Source organism: Antedon mediterranea, chromosome 7, assembly GCF_964355755.1.
Source record: "Antedon mediterranea chromosome 7, ecAntMedi1.1, whole genome shotgun sequence".
NCBI lineage: Eukaryota > Metazoa > Echinodermata > Crinoidea > Comatulida > Antedonidae > Antedon > Antedon mediterranea.
Window position 1 is genome coordinate 8994040 of NC_092676.1, and position 16346 is coordinate 9010385.

Here is a 16346-nt window from a genome sequence, read left to right on the forward strand (position 1 = left end):
GACGCACCTTAACAAGTTGAAGTGTGCCACTGATAAAAAAAAAAAGTACAATGCCAAAAAATTGTTATTATTAATTATATCGATGTACTTTACAAAGTTATATAAAGTCTAAACTAAAAACACCTTCGTATAGCTACTGTCACTACCTAAAACTTAAATTCCCGAATTATGTATATAATCAAAATAAAGAAAAAGAGTAACACACTAATCATTTTTATCTAGTCACGCCCTTGTTATGAATAAAGCGTTAACAATTATCGTTGGCGCCAAAGCCCGTTGCCAATTCAATCATAGGTTTCCGAGAGGGTGTATTGAATAGACTATTTAAATCGTGGTAAATATTAAGTTGGTATCATTTTCAATATAGTATTCCGAAATAGTGTAAAAAAATATAGCTATAGCTATAAAAAAATGTCTGGACGTGGTAAAGGAGGCAAAGCTAAAGGAAAGGCCAAGAGCCGATCAAGCCGTGCTGGACTTCAATTCCCAGTCGGTGGTGTTCACCGATTTTTACGAAAGGGCAACTATGCATCCCGGGTTGGTGCTGGTGCTCCAGTCTACATGGCTGCTGTACTTGAGTATTTGACTGCTGAAATCTTAGAATTGGCCGGTAACGCTGCACGTGATAACAAGAAAAGCAGAATTATCCCTCGTCATCTGCAACTTGTCATCCGGAATGACGAAGAATTACACCGTCTTCTCGGAAGTTTAACCATTGCACAGGGAAGTGTATTGCCAAACATCCAGGCTGTACTTCTACCAAAAAAGACTCAAAGCAAAGTCAAGTAAATCATCAAAGCAAACATATTTTACTTAAGACCTAACGGCTCTTTTCAAAGCCACCAAAATACAAAAAGAGACTTGATTAGTGATTTTTTCCTTATAAATGTTTATAATTGTATAAATGTACAATAGCTGGCCTCAGTTAATAATATTATACAATACAAAAATTTCGAAAATCGGTCGTAGGTTTTGATTCTCTAAATTAATATTTTGCCATTAGGTATCACATATTCAGTATGCGTTTACGACAACTTTATTCATTTAACTATTAATTAAATTAATACTGCCTTTAAAATTAAAGGTCAGATACATGTCCATCTATACGTTTTAATACTAGAATTGTTCATTATGGAATAAATTCTGTCATCAAAAACATAATTAGCCATTATAAATATTTTTTTAAAAATCAAGAATTGAAAATTGCCAGTGCTTATTATATGTTCAATGAAACATAATCATCTGAATTAGATCTCACATAATATAGAAAACGAATGTTTTATTAAATGATTTAAAATAATGCTTTAAATGTGTATTTAAAGACAATAAAGAACACACTTTTATGAAACTAAAAAAGGCGACGAGATGTTTCGTCCATACACGTCCGCGATTGAGTAGATAAAAATGAGGTTCGTCGCTGCGTTGTATCACTCATCAACCAACTAAACTGTTTGGTAAAGTTAAAAGCTAAGTTATGGCTGACCACCAAACTAAAACTAAGAAGCTTGTTATAGCCAAGAAGCCTGTTACTCTCCCAACGTACATCGACATGGTAACGGCAGCAATTGGTACTTTGAAGGACAAAAGCGGCTCATCTCGCGAGGCTATTGCCAAGTACATCCTAGCCTATTACAAAGTTGAACCCACTAAAATGAAAACTCATCTTCGTTTGGCTTTGAAACGTGGTGTCGAAAGTAACAAACTTGTTCAAGCAAAAGGTACAGGAGCCAGCGGTTCATTTAAACTGAACCAGACTACAGCCAAGGCTGATGAAGCTGCCAAGGCAAAAATGGAAAGATCAGAGAAGAAAGCAGCTGCAGATAAGGAAAAGAGTGTAGCAAAGAAGGCAAAACAATTAGCAGCGAAGAAGGCAAACAAACCAATTGTAAAGAAGGCTACCAAATTCAAGTCACCCAAGAAGTCTGAGAAAAATAAATCTAAGCCGAAAATGTCTATCAAGTCTCCTAAGAAGCCAAAGACAAATAAGCTAAAAAGCCGAAAGTTAAAAAGACATCAAAGAAGGTCGCCAAGAAGTGAAATACTGCTAATTTAATTCAAACCGAACGGCTCTTTTCAGAGCCACCATGTGTATAAAAGGGATTTATTTGCATTTTATTTCATTAGTTTCCAAATCTTGTTTTTAACTTTGAATACTATATATTATCTCTATTATAATAACGTACAATTAAGTTTTTAGAAAATTTTGTACAGATAGTTGTATTACCTTTTAATACTTATTTTACCGGTAGTACTGACATTAAAGCGTCGTGTTTCTTTGTCGTGAACGAAACATCACTATTATATCAAAATAATAACTAATAATTAAATTGAAATAATGACTCATAACATATTCTTCTTTTTTCCATAATTAACTGTGCTGTTGATTAAATATTTATATATATAAAAGAGTAGTCCTTTTATTTAATATTATTTTATTTTGCAAAGACAAACAACGATGATTTTATTGACCCTTGCACTTACATTCCTTTTTGTTCAGTTTTGTTCGTTACGATCATTGTATATATAGTTTCGATGGTGGACGACTGACCCAATTTTTCTAGTAATATTTATGTTACTGACGAAATGCAAATTGACATAATTACAGTTGAGCAACGTCCGCACAAAGCGTATAAATACTTCGGCATTTCGACAGTTTCCACACATTTCGAATAATTCTGAGTGATTCTTAATATCGATTAAACATGTCTGGGAGAGGTAAAGGTGGAAAGTGACTTGGAAAAGGAGGCGCAAAACGTCATCGTAAGGTTTTGCGTGATAACATCTAAGGCATCACAAAACCAGCTATCCATCGTTTTGCACGTCGTGGTGGTGTCAAGCTTATTTCTGGTCTTATCTACGAAAGAAACCCGTGGTATAATAAAAGTATTCCTCGAGAATGTCATCCGAGATGATTTGAGATTTGAGGAAGTTCCGAAAACTGATCGTTAAATGTATTCCGACTAATGAAACATTACGGCCAGGTTTCCCCGAATGGTAAGACATAATTATAGGAACTCAGAACACGCTTGTTAATGAACTCATCTCTTATTTACATTTAGTATTTACAAATCTTGCATTATTTATAAAACAAGCAAACGGATTATCACTTGGAATTTATTTAAGATAGAACTATTTAAAAAAATTTAATTAATAAAAGCAATATTATGTTCAAAATGTAAAACTATACAATTTTATAAAAGTATCCAAACAAAACATAATCTTATAATGCAATATACCATTTTATCATATTTATTTATATTATATCGAATCTCTTTTTAATACTGAATATCAATCTTTATATCGTTTTAGCTCTGTAATATAAATTTTCTCTGTATACATGTTTGTTTTATCTAGACTTGAACACAATTTCAAAATATTTTACATAATCTTCCTCTGTCTGTGTAATATCACCTAAATATTCATTGATAAATAGATAGATAGACAGACATATATATTGTAACCTTCACCATATTGTTGTTTATCATTGCAATAAAAGTGGGTTTCCCCCACAAAAGAGAAAAAAAATATATATTGCTGAAATTAAGCCTCAATAAATAATATTGTTGAGAAGAGGAACACATTTATACAGTATATAATTATATCCCATTTTCATGCATAAAGCAATAGTATCTGCCTCTGAAGCACCACCAACAAGATATTATTTTTTTTAAATATATCCCATGTATAAGCAATATTATTATCTATCTGCCTCTGACGTCTCCAAGCACCATGAACAAGCATTTTGGAACATCTTCATCCACGGTGACGCTTGTAATGTCTCCCGCCAATCTTGCGGCATCCATGGCCATTGCCACGTCAAAGTTGTACGCTCTGGATGAGGCATGATCGCCAGATGACGGCCATCTGCGGAGCAAATTGCCGCTACGCCATTGGGTGAGCCATTGGGGTTCAACGGGTATTCAGTTGTCACTTCTCCTTTGTCATCGATAAAGCGCACTGGTGCAAGATTTTCAGACAGAACTGTGTCTTTTGTTTCTTTGTTAGAAAACTTCATGTGCCCTAGAGAGAAACAATTTGAGTTGAGTAAATTTAATAACATTTTTAGTTAAATTAAAATATAAGTTTGTACTAAGCATCCATCATTATCAAGAGGTATCAATATCTAACCTTCTCCATGCTGTGTCCAGACACCAAGCACAGAGCCTTCCATTCCTTTCAGCATTAAAGCAGGGCTTTCATTAATCTTTACAGCAACAAAACGAGACTCAAAACGCTCGGAAAGATTATGAGCAAGATGGACTCCTTGCTGAGCTGATGCTGCGTCTAAAAGACAATAACAAATAATTCATAATAAACAGTCTGTCAACAAATGGATATCAAAAAGTAGTTCATATTTTCTTTTTACTTGTCAAAGAGGCATTACCTGCTTTACACCGGTGTCCTACTACCACTACACTACTTACTAAATATACCTCATGATACCTTACCTGTAGTAAGCTCCTTGGTGACATCTGGAGCAACCCAGCCTAGCAGGCCCATTAGTTGGCAGCCATTGCATACACCCAGTGAGAAAGTGTCTTTCCTTGCTCTAAATGCATCAAACTGAGCACGCACAGCTGGGTTGAACAAAATAGTTGCTGCCCAACCTAAAATGATTAATAAACATTATTTAAATAAACTAGAATAAATATTTATTTAGGTTACTATCTGTCTAATACTAGTATAATACTTGGTTACTGCTCCAGCATGTATTTTTGCTATGCTACAAAAAGTGCAATCAGAAAAGTATACCTTTTGCAGAACCACAAACGTCTGCAAAACTGAAGCCACCAACAAAAACTACTCCACGGAATTGATCGAGGGTGACTTTCCCGCAAGCTAAATCTTGCATATTGACGTCCCATGTTTCAAAGCCAGCCATGTGTAGTGTTGAACTCATCTCTCGATCTCCATTACTGCCTTCCTCACGGATCACAGCAACCTTTGGTTTCATTCCATCTATGGAAGGCCAATTATGATTATGTATATGGTAACTAATGAGCCAAATTTAACTCGTATTACTTTAACAAATTAAAATTCAGAACAAGATAATCAATATTCCAAAATTGGTTCTAACCTTTAGAGCATCTTTTTTTAACAGAATTCAAATTTGTTGCAACGGGGTCAAAGGTTAATTTAAATGGTGGTGCTGTTCTATTTGCTAAATTGCGTTGCTCCACTTCAACACACTCTGGATTTGCTTGTAGTTTTTCCAGTTGAAAACTAGTCTCTTCCCACACGTCTCTAAGAACAGTCATCTTTTCATTCAAGACTTCTTTCTCATTTACCGAGATGACAACCTATAATTGACATGTAAAATATTCAGATTCATTCTAAAAACCATCATAAATGATAAATGATCGTAAATAAATGTTCAAATATTGCTTCCATTTAAAAAAAAAAAAACTTACTATTGACCCTTGACCTGATCCACTAGAGTGACCAATTAGAGAACAAGGGACATTATTGTCACTGAACTGTCTACAAATGTCCTCACTAGCATTAGCTGTTACTTCTAACACCAGCCCTACTTCTTCAGCAAACAGAATATCAATTGCAGTTACTGAAAATAAATATATAAAGTCTTACAATGTATTATTGCTTACCAGAGGTTCTGGAACTATATGAAAGATTAAAATGACACTTTACAGATCCATTCGAGGCATTTATAGAGATAGCATAATGCTTACCATCAGGTTTGGAAAGTTTGACGTCAATACCACAATTCCCAGAAAACGCCATTTCTAATAATGTTGTTACAATACCGCCATCACTAATATCATGACCAGCTGATATTTTTCTATCTACAAAAGGATACAAAAGACAAAGTTGAATTCATATCTCTAAAGCTCTGTCTACACTATCAAACTTTATGTGATGTGATATGCCCATATATGGACATGATATCATATCACTACCATTTTTGGGCATTTCACTACCCTATTTAGGCGCATCACATTTTTTTGTCAAACTAGTTTGATAGTGTAGACAGCGCTTTATATTATAACTACAAGTAAATAAATTTATTGTAAACGTCTAATTAATAAGTCTATGAAAATGACTACCTTTGATAAGATTTTGCGTTGTGTTGAAAGCCCTTACAAACGTTTCCGGTTCATCGAGATCAGGCGAGGATTGTCCGAGTTGATTATAGCACTGAGCGAGGGCACTACCACCTAACCGGTTATGCCTTTTACCAAATGAAACCCAGAGCAAAGTCCCTGAAATAGAATATGTAAAGTCTTGTTTATAAATATATTATATTTTTTGTTTGTTTAGGTAGTTAATTTAATTGTACCTAACAAAATGTGCAATGTTATATTCACTTTACCTTTACTGTCTGGACATTTAAGGTCAGGGGTCACAGTTGCAGTAATATCTGGGCATGCCACATACACAGACACAACCAATGCACCTAAAAAATTGTAATTGATATTTCATTATTAGTAAGTAAATGGAGTAAAGAAGTGTATTAGTGTATTCAAGCTTAACTTATTAAAATAATTCACAAGATTGTACATCAGACTCTATACTAGTTATTAACAAGCATGAAATGTCTAACCTGGAGCTTTGATCGTTTCAGAGCCTATCCTGGCAGCCATACTCAAAGAGTCCTTCCCACCATCCACAGCAACACCCAACTTGCCCATCACCTCGCACATAGCCTCGCATGCATCATACAATGCAGCACCCTCACCAGGAAGCTTCGCTGGCCACATCCAGTTACCGCTACATTTGACATCTTTAAGATCGGAGACCCTAGCAAACACAAGATTGGTAAGGGCTTCTCCTACAGACATCCTGGCACCACAGCCAGGATCGACTAACCCTTTAATAGGCTGCTCTCCAATGGCTGTAGCTGAGCCTACAGTTTCAAAGTGGGAGAGTGCGGTAACAGCAACATCAGCGAGTGGTGTGTGCAGGGGGCCTACACATTGCTGCTGGGCTATCAGGCCAGTGACAGCACGATCAACCTAACAGAAACAATATATCCTGGTTATACACTTTCCATATTCCTTCACACAAATAGATTATGCAATATTAAAGATAAACAGATCTTTACCTTATTAGTCAAAAATCTTTTACTGGCTACTGAAGGTAGACGCAGAACACGGTCGAGTGCACATCGGACAGTCAACCCATCAGGTAGTGTTAACTGCATAAGTTTTGGTTTACATCGATCATACTTGAAAACCTGAGAGAAAAAAAAATATAATTCTATATAATTTTACAGACAGAAAGAGACACTATTATTATAACACATAATTATTTTCAATGGTTATTTATGATGAAATCTGTGAGATTGAGAAAAAGTGACCTCAGCTGAGATTTGAACCTGGAATCTTCTGCTTGATATGCAGACATCCTACCATTACACCACTGATGCATTCATGGTATGGTTCAAACTTATTACCGACACTACTCTACTATCAAGTCTCCATCATACCTTTTGCGGCATCTTTCCAAGAACCCATTCAAGTTGGAGATCAACTGGATAAGTAAGTGCTGTTCTTTTTATGCTTGGAGGTTCTGCATCACCCTTACCAGCTTCCACTTTCTTTTCCACCTCAAGACGAATCTGAAACAAAACAAAATATTTTTGTATTGCAAAACTCTTATGCACTCTATCTGTGCATGAAAAGGCATTCTTCAAAATTAGTAACACTGTAGTATTTAAATGTGTTTTTTCATACTTATCCCACAGTAAGCACAAACTTGCCAATTACAGGATGGATAAAATATTTTATAGTTTATCGTGCTTATAAACTAAGTTTTATTTCAGGCTTAGGGAGTGAAGTTGAAAGAGTCGTGAGTTACAACCCTTGACCTTGATTGAACCCTTGACCTTGGAATTGGAAGGCAAGCATGTTAAACCACCAAGCAACAGCTCCACTAAAAAAATTTAGAATAAAGTAGGTAAAAAAAATCATCCAAATATTACCTTCCCATCACCTGTAATGTCACCAACAAAAACAGCTGGACATTTCTCTCTGTCACAAATATCTTGAAGTTTTTCTTGATCCTCAGATCGTATTAGTATGGCATTGGACTCCTGGTATTCTGCACCCCATAGTTCTAAGGTGTTGATGGTTGGATCACCTAGTTGGAATTCCTTAGCTTTTATTAGAGCACCTGCAGGTTCACATATCTCCTTTAAAACATTACCTGTACACAAAAAAATGATTTAATTGGTCAGATGTTAGCCATAGTTTGACATAAAAATAAGTACATTTGTCTGACAAAGTGTCCCCTTAATAGGGATGTCCCAAATGAGGGGTGCTACTGTACTTAGTAAAATAATAAAAATAAGCACATTGCATGCAAACTCACCATTGCCTCCAGCTCCTTGATCATGTATACTACATATAGGGTTTGTATCAACCATCTCAATGCACGCCCTTATAACTCGGTTTAGTTTCTGTTCCATCTCCGCATCACCGCGCTGCACGGCTTCAAAGTCCAGTTTTTCTGTATTGTCACCTTGAACTTGAATGGAAGATGCAGCGCCCCCACCGACTCCGATGCGATAGATTGGTCCACCAAGTTTTACAATTTTCATTCCTGCATGGTAAACAATTATTTATCAGTCAATAATTAGTTTTCAATGGAGAAATAAAAACAAAATATTTTATCAGGTTACTATAATCTTATTTTATATGACAGACATATAATATCTATGTGGAGACAACAATAATAAGAAGTACAGTATTTTTTATGGTGTTGTATTTAGTTTGTTTAACAAACCTTTTTCTGCTTCGTCTTTAGTCGCATGCATACTCTCAAGCATCCCAATACCCCCGCTGAACATAATGGGCTTGACCCACTCTCTTCTGTCGCTCTCAGAAAGCATCATGCCAAATGAACGAGAGAAACCGGTTAGAACGGGTTCACCAAACTTGTTGCCGTAGTCAGATGCACCGTTGCTGGCCTCTACAGCAACCGACAGAGCAGGCGCCATGTTGCTAGGATAAACCATATTTTTGTCCTCCCATGGAAGGTCATACCCTGTTTAAACAAAATGTTCAATCAATGATAATAAATAATTAATTACACTGAATATATAACATTTATAAAAAGCAAAATTATGTAATTAAGCAAGCAATTATGCCTGTTCACTGCATGCGTTACTTAATATCTTTCATCCCATACTCTATTTATACATATAAGTGCCAGTAAATGAATATCTTTTAATTGTTGTTACTTTGCAAATCTTTGATAAGGTTTATCCTTTATATTTGTATATTTGTTATGTTTTATTTTCTGTTATATTTGTATTTATTTTGATTTTTGAGCGAGTAAAGTCTGACATCAATTTTCATAAGGACTACAAAATCTAATTTTTAGATTTATATAATTTACCTGGAATGTTCAAATTTCCAAAACAGTAGCCTGCAGTGCCAGCCACTACATGTGCCCCCTTCCCTGCAGCCTGAACATCACGTATCCTACCCCCAGTACCAGTTGTAGCCCCTGGGAAAGGTGCAACCCCAGTTGGAAAGTTATGGGTCTCTGCTGTGAAGATGATATGCCTGAGTGGTTCAGATTCCTCCATCACACTTGCTGACCCGGGATTGGCTGGTTTGAGAACTTTGACCTTATGGCCTTTGATTGCACTGAAAATCAAGTAAAGTCATCAAAGTGAGAAAAAACAGTATAGGTTCATTGACAACATTTAAAGCTCCTACTGTCCCCAAATATGGTAGTGATATGACATCATCATATCCATATATGGGCACATCACATTTTTTTACATAAAAGTTGATAGTGTAGACAGAGCTTTAGGCAATACTTTGTGGTTCAACAAAATGTGAATAAATATCATTTACGATGGAAATTATGCCTGTAGTATTTTATGGGCTATTTCATGACACCCTCTAGAACTAATAATTTCAGGTATAATGCCTAATTCTGTCCAGCACAACAAGATTTATACAAGAGTCATAGACACCATTCCAGTGAACTATATCGTGATTCGATTCGGAAAATATGGATATAAATATAAAAGCCACGTAAAATGTTAAGATACCTGCTGTTATCCGAGAATTTAATGACGTTGTTATCATTGCTGGTAGCTTGCGTTGACATCACCATCTTGAATAAAGAATGATCTTTTTCTTCTCCATCGATTACCATCTTACCCTTAAAAAACCAATGACGACTATGCTCACTAGAAAGAAGACAGAAAGCAAGAAAAAACCATTTGTAGGAATATTTTCAGGAATTTCTAAATACAGTAATGAAAGCTGAGAAATGTTGCATAGATGAAAAGAATTTAAGTAAAGAATGGTCTATGTCTTAGGATTATCCATGGTTACAAATACTATTTTACATTATTTTAGGCTAGAAGGCAAATAGACAATGCCACAATTGTTTTTCACCTGTTTTTTTTTTCAGTTATATATTGAGGCAGATGGTATCTTTGTTCTTTTTGACTGTTTTACTTCATTTACTTTATTTTTACCTCATTTTGATTTAGCTATTTAGCATATTCTATTTATATCTCTATCCAATCACTGATATACTCACAGCATTGCAATACTGTATTTTCAATAATTTAGGTTTGTATTAAATAAAGATATTACTTTTACAAGACAGTAAAGAATGTAAATAAATATTCATGACCATCATTCACAGATGGTAAAACTTCATGCGACTAAAACTAAAGTGCTTTGTACCTGTTAGACTGAGCCAAGTCAAAGAGTTCAACACTTGTTGGATTCCGTTTAACCTTTTCAATAAACATGTTGGTGTAAAAGTCTATGTCCCACGTATCAAAGGCAAGTCCTGCAGTAAAGAATAATACAAAATGTTTATAATGCAATATTAATAATAGAAATCTTCATCAACCATTTATTGGTCATGATAAGCTTTGGTTTATAAATTCAATAACAATGAATTCTTAAATGAACAATGTATCCACAGACCGATTAAATAATTACTGTACAGTAATATTAACTGGTTACTAGAACACACTTAAAAGAATATGAAATCATGTTGGATGTTAAGCTAAATGTAATGTTAAAGACCTATTCCCTACAATTTTTGCCTTGTCTTTTCTGTTTTATGGTAAATTATGATAAAAAGAAAGAAACAATGCACATGCACAATGCATGTTATGATTTATAGAAAGTCTCTAAATGATTAGAATCAACTTATTTTTCACATTTTTAACAGTTTTAAAGACGAAAAAGTGATCGCATACATATTTATTTTTACATTAAATGTAGTTTGTGACCTATAATTAGATCTAAAAACGTAGGAAATGGGACTTTAATCATAATATAATGATATACAGTATCAACACAAAGTTACCTATATTAATTTTAAAGTTAAGTTAATAGAAAAAACTGAAATAGAATTAAAAAACACAGGAGTTTAACACAGGTCAAAGTTCATCTATACTTGGGGAACATGATTGAGAGTACTACAATCACCTAATTCTTTGTTTGCCTTTTCCAGAGCAACTTTCCCTTCACCTATAACATCAATTTCTAAGACTTCTTCTGGTTTAGCTTTAATTTCAAAGCTGCTGATTGGTTCGTGGTAGCGACATTCCGTCATACGATCGTGAAGTACGGCTACCAGTAGCTTCTCTTCCTCGGGGCTGATAGACGCAGCAATGCCATGATCGTCGGCTACGTTTATAAGAAAGCGAATGGTTGATTCCAGCCGATTGGCAGATTGAGACGGCATTTGTTGACCAGGCCGTAGAGAAGTTCAACCTGTGTGTATAAAAATTAAACTTATTATATCATATACAGTAGATAGTGTAATGTAATGCCCATGATATTAAATATACAGTCAACATATTCTGCCATGCATGTTTATGCCCACCTTTCTTAATTTATGCCTATTACCTTATTGAACAACAAAAATTATGACTTTTACTTTTTCAGATATTACCTACCGAATAACAAAACATACAGTATTATTTATTAATACTTATTCTCAACTGAAACCGACACTAACACTGTACGACTAGACAAGAAGGGTAATTTGTTAATTAAAAAACATTTTCTGACCTAGGCCCAATTTCAATCAGAAGTCCATCAGGTTCTTGATCATCTTCAACTATGATTGACTTGGTCAGCAGGCTAAATTCTTCAAAAGGGGTACCTAAGATCCATTGTATTTTCTTCTGTTCTTCACCACTGAGGCAATCTATGAAAATAATACACAGTTTAATTGACATTTTCAAAATAATATTAGTTTGGCAAAACAATTTATTAAAATTTAAATTAGAAAGGAAAAGTACCTACCTCCGTTTACTTCCACATTAAAACATATTTCCGTTTTTAAATCTTGCAATTTAGAATTTTCCAACTGCTTTGCTAATTTCTTCCACAAAACATTTGAAGCCCCTGGGAGTAATGCCGGACTTTTATAAAACCGAGTAATGATAGTCATATTCTTTAAAAAAATAAATTATTAAATATTAGATCTATATTATTTTATATATTACAGTATTATTTATTATTATTGATGTTTACACTAAAAAAGTATAACTATAAAGTATATGACTTATAATAATAATAATAAGCTTTATTTAATCACGGATACTTAACTTCAACTGAAAGTTGTTTTTCAGTAAGACCGTGTTTAAAGGAAAATACCAACAAAAATAAATGTAAAAAGACCTTAATTACTATGAAAAGAGATAAAAAAAAACAAAAACAATTACAATGAAATAAAATGAAACAAGGGTACACTTACTAACTATAAAATTAAATAATACACTACATTTAAATAAAGCTACATGAAATTAGCAGTTAACAGTTTCTTAAAAAGAGAGACACTGTTCACATTTTTAATATCTTCATTTAGCTCATTCCTAACCTTGGCACCTCTATATGATAAGCTACGTTTTTTGGTTTTGGTACTATTAAATTTGGCTTAGTTCTAATATTATAGTAATTGTTTTTGATATTGAATTTATTTTTATTAAATATGGAGGTGCAAGGTTGTTCATAATCTTAAACATAACAATAGCTTCATTTATATATAATATTTCAGCTAAGTTCATCCAATTTAGACTTTGTAGAGCTTGAGTACTAGAGTGATCTGTAATTCGCGTAGCTTCAGAAATTAATTGTGTTACTGTAAGTGATAATTATTTGTTAGTTCTTTTAATTTTAAAGTATAGTAAGATGGAGTTGATGATAGAAGGTCACAGTTTATGTCCCCAATTAAAATAATTTCATTATCAGTATTATTTCTTTCAATTTCTTTAAGAATGTTTTCAAATTCATCAAATGTATCAGTACATGGATTAGGTGGGCGATACCATGCAATACTTAAAATAGGTTTCCTCTTCGGTTTAGTTAATTTGATAACAATTATTTCAAGATTAGGACTCATTAAATTAAAAGAACAGTTTTGACTTATATATACTGCTACACCCCCTCCTTCTCGGTTTCTATCCTTCCTAACAACATTAAAACCATTAATCTCAATTTCATTGTCAATCGCTTATAGTATTATCAAGACGTGTTTCATTTAAAGCTACAATGTCAATATTGTTATTTTCCATTAAGTATTTGATTTCATCAAATTTTCCAGGGAAGGTAACAATGTTTAAACCTAAAATATTAAGCACTTTTCCATTAAATACATTACCAATATATGTAAATTATCCTTAACGGAGTCAATTTCATTTTTTGAGTTGATTGTAGAAGAGTTCGTATCATTTGTATTATCTGTGGCATTCTCTTCATCACTCAGTTTCTGTTGAATTTCATATCACAGTATTTTGATTTGTGTCCTGGTTTGTTACAGTCCCAGCAGACAATAGAATGTCCAGTTTCCCCACAGAAGTGGCATCGTCAGGATTTTGCTCCTTGATGAACATAAGGACTATCAGTGACTCTACGTGTTGGCAGTATTTCAAGAGCAGCAGTGCTTAGTTGGTTTAGGTGGAGACCGTGTTGTGTAAATTTTCTTGAGTCATACTTGCTTCCCATGATAAAAGCATTTGAGTTGTCAATATATTTTCCTTCAAACGTTGATTTCAGAACTTTGTTTACCTCATAGACTCTGTTGTCAAAGATATATCTATCGAAACGAGGGCAAATACCTTAAATGAACACTTGACCACAGGTTTTTGGTTCTAGATATTTGATAATGTCATTCATATCAGAGATTACTTTTCGAAGAGAGTAGTTATTGGACGCACAATCATTGGTTCCGGCATGTATAATAACGTTGTTGATATTTGTTAGATTAGTATCTTTAACCCGTTGTTCTACGTCTTTGATGGTAGCGTCTCTTAGTGTGCACACTGTGGTATTTTTTAAGCCTCTAACTTTGATATGCTTTAGCATAGAATCGCCAATAGGTAAGTTCTTGATTGAGCTTTCGGTTCTCATTTGCTTTGTTGGTTTCTGAGAACTTGCTTCCTCTTCCTCAATGGTGTCATTTGTAATCGTTGGAATAATGGCATCAGTAGTATTTGTTTCACTAATTACATTGATGAGAGATTACTCAGGTGTCGATGTTATTTGATCAAGAGTCGATGTGGCAAGGTTAGATGGTGGTTGTTGTATGGTATCACCAAGCACATCAAACGTGTTACTTGAGATGGTGCTAATGCCATTTTGTTTACAGTATAGATTAGATTTAGATACAAACTTTTTGGGTATTGCTAAACTGCGCAAACAACAACAAAAGCTGCGCAAACCTCCTTCAAAACAATTATTATTGATTAGAACACAACTAGAACTATATAGGGAGACAATTTATGGGAAAAAGAATTTAAAATTCCTTTAAGTTTGCCTTTTTTTGGGTGAAAAACTTCAATTTTTGGGAAAATTACTGATTTAACAGCTCAAAGAACAAAAAAAGCTGCGCAAACCTCCTTCAAAACAAATAATATTGATAGAACACAACTAGAACTATATAGTGAGACAATTTATGGGGGAAAAAAATTGAAATTCCTTTAAGTTTGCCTTTTTTTGGGTGAAAAACTTCAATTTTTGGGAAAATTACTGATTTCACAGCGCAAACAACAAAAAAAGCTGCGCAAACCTCCTTTAAATCAATTAATATTGATTAGATAACAACTAGAACTATATAGGGAGACAATTTATGGGAAAACAAATTTGAATTTCCTTGGAGTTTGCCTGATATAGCGACTCCAGCTTTCCTTCTTTTCGCCTTCGAGTGTATACCTAACATATTCATTAAAGTTCGATTAAAGCGTTCAGGTTGTGCTAGATTAAACTCACTCACTCTCTTAACTATCTTTTAACTTCCCAGAGACGAGAAGTGTTTACACCTACTTGTTCATTCCTTGCAAGACATGCTTCCTGATGATGTCATCATCATGTCAACCCAATCACGTGTGTCCTCCGCAAGTAAAAACGCACTTGATGAACTAGAAAAGGAAATAACTACAAAACTTAAAATTCTAACCGCTCACAAATTTGATGACAAAGTGGAAGAAGTGAAAGATGATAAAGAAAAAAAAACAAAATCTGTAGAAGAGTGGAGGAAAGAGTTTAGACAAGACAAGAATATTTCTTACAAAAAACGCTGCTTGCTTATTTTTATTGCTAAGGTCAAGTCTGGGGGGTCACTTCATCAAGCCTAGATACTTATCCTATTACAAAAAAAAACTTCAATGGACTGTTTTGATAATAATTCAATGATTATCTGACAGTGAATTATAGTACCCATGTAATATCATGGGACTCATAAATACCAGAAATGCTTTGGGATTTGTTATTAGACTCTTTTCCCAGCCGTTTTTTTGGATTCAATACCTATAAATTATAGTCGAGTTTCCATTTTAACAAAAATGTCAAAGTGTAGTATTATACTGCTGCTTGATTTCATCTAATGAATGAGTTATCTCGTATGACGTAGCGGGCTAGAGCAGCAGCGTGAAAAAACTTAAAGAAGCGGAATCTTAATAAAAGTGATTGTTGCAAAAAGTGTTGTATAGAAATAGAAAGTGAAAAACATATGTTGTACACCTGTAACAGCATTCAATCAGATTTGAGGAAGTTCCGTAAACTGATCGGTTAAATGTATTCCGACTAATGAAACATTACGGTCAGGTTTCCCCGAATGGTAAGACATAATTATAGGAACTCAGAACACGCTTGTTAATGAACTCATCTCTTTATTTACATTTAGTATTTACAAATCTTGCATTATTTATAAAACAAGCAAACGGATTATCACTTGGAATTTATTTAAGATAGAACTATTTAAAAAAATTTAATTAATAAAAGCAATATTATGTTCAAAATGTAAAACTATACAATTTTATAAAAGTACCCAAACAAAACATAATCTTATAATGCAATATACCATTTTATCATATTTATTTATATTATATCGAA

General features: G+C 33.9%; 2 protein-coding genes across 2 annotated transcripts; one reads left to right on the plus strand and one right to left on the minus strand.

Moving 5' to 3' along the window:
- Nucleotides 1-271: 271 nt before the first annotated feature.
- On the plus strand, nucleotides 272-789 carry LOC140054014 (histone H2A-like). Its single transcript, XM_072098807.1, has one exon. The coding sequence runs from the start codon at nucleotides 412-414 to the stop codon at nucleotides 787-789; it is 378 nt and encodes a 125-aa protein (XP_071954908.1). The 5' UTR covers nucleotides 272-411.
- Nucleotides 790-3466: 2677 nt separating this feature from the next.
- LOC140055389 (phosphoribosylformylglycinamidine synthase-like) lies at nucleotides 3467-11694 on the minus strand. The gene is made up of 19 exons (XM_072100727.1): nucleotides 11436-11694; nucleotides 10677-10785; nucleotides 10028-10168; nucleotides 9361-9614; nucleotides 8746-9006; nucleotides 8332-8562; nucleotides 7943-8166; nucleotides 7448-7579; nucleotides 7064-7195; nucleotides 6563-6974; nucleotides 6332-6415; nucleotides 6066-6221; nucleotides 5691-5804; nucleotides 5412-5563; nucleotides 5078-5300; nucleotides 4753-4959; nucleotides 4449-4607; nucleotides 4129-4284; nucleotides 3467-4020 (listed from the first exon to the last, which is right to left on the minus strand). Exons 1-19 carry the CDS (start codon nucleotides 11692-11694, stop codon nucleotides 3698-3700), a joined length of 3729 nt encoding a protein of 1242 aa, XP_071956828.1. The 3' UTR covers nucleotides 3467-3697.
- Nucleotides 11695-16346: the final 4652 nt, after the last annotated feature.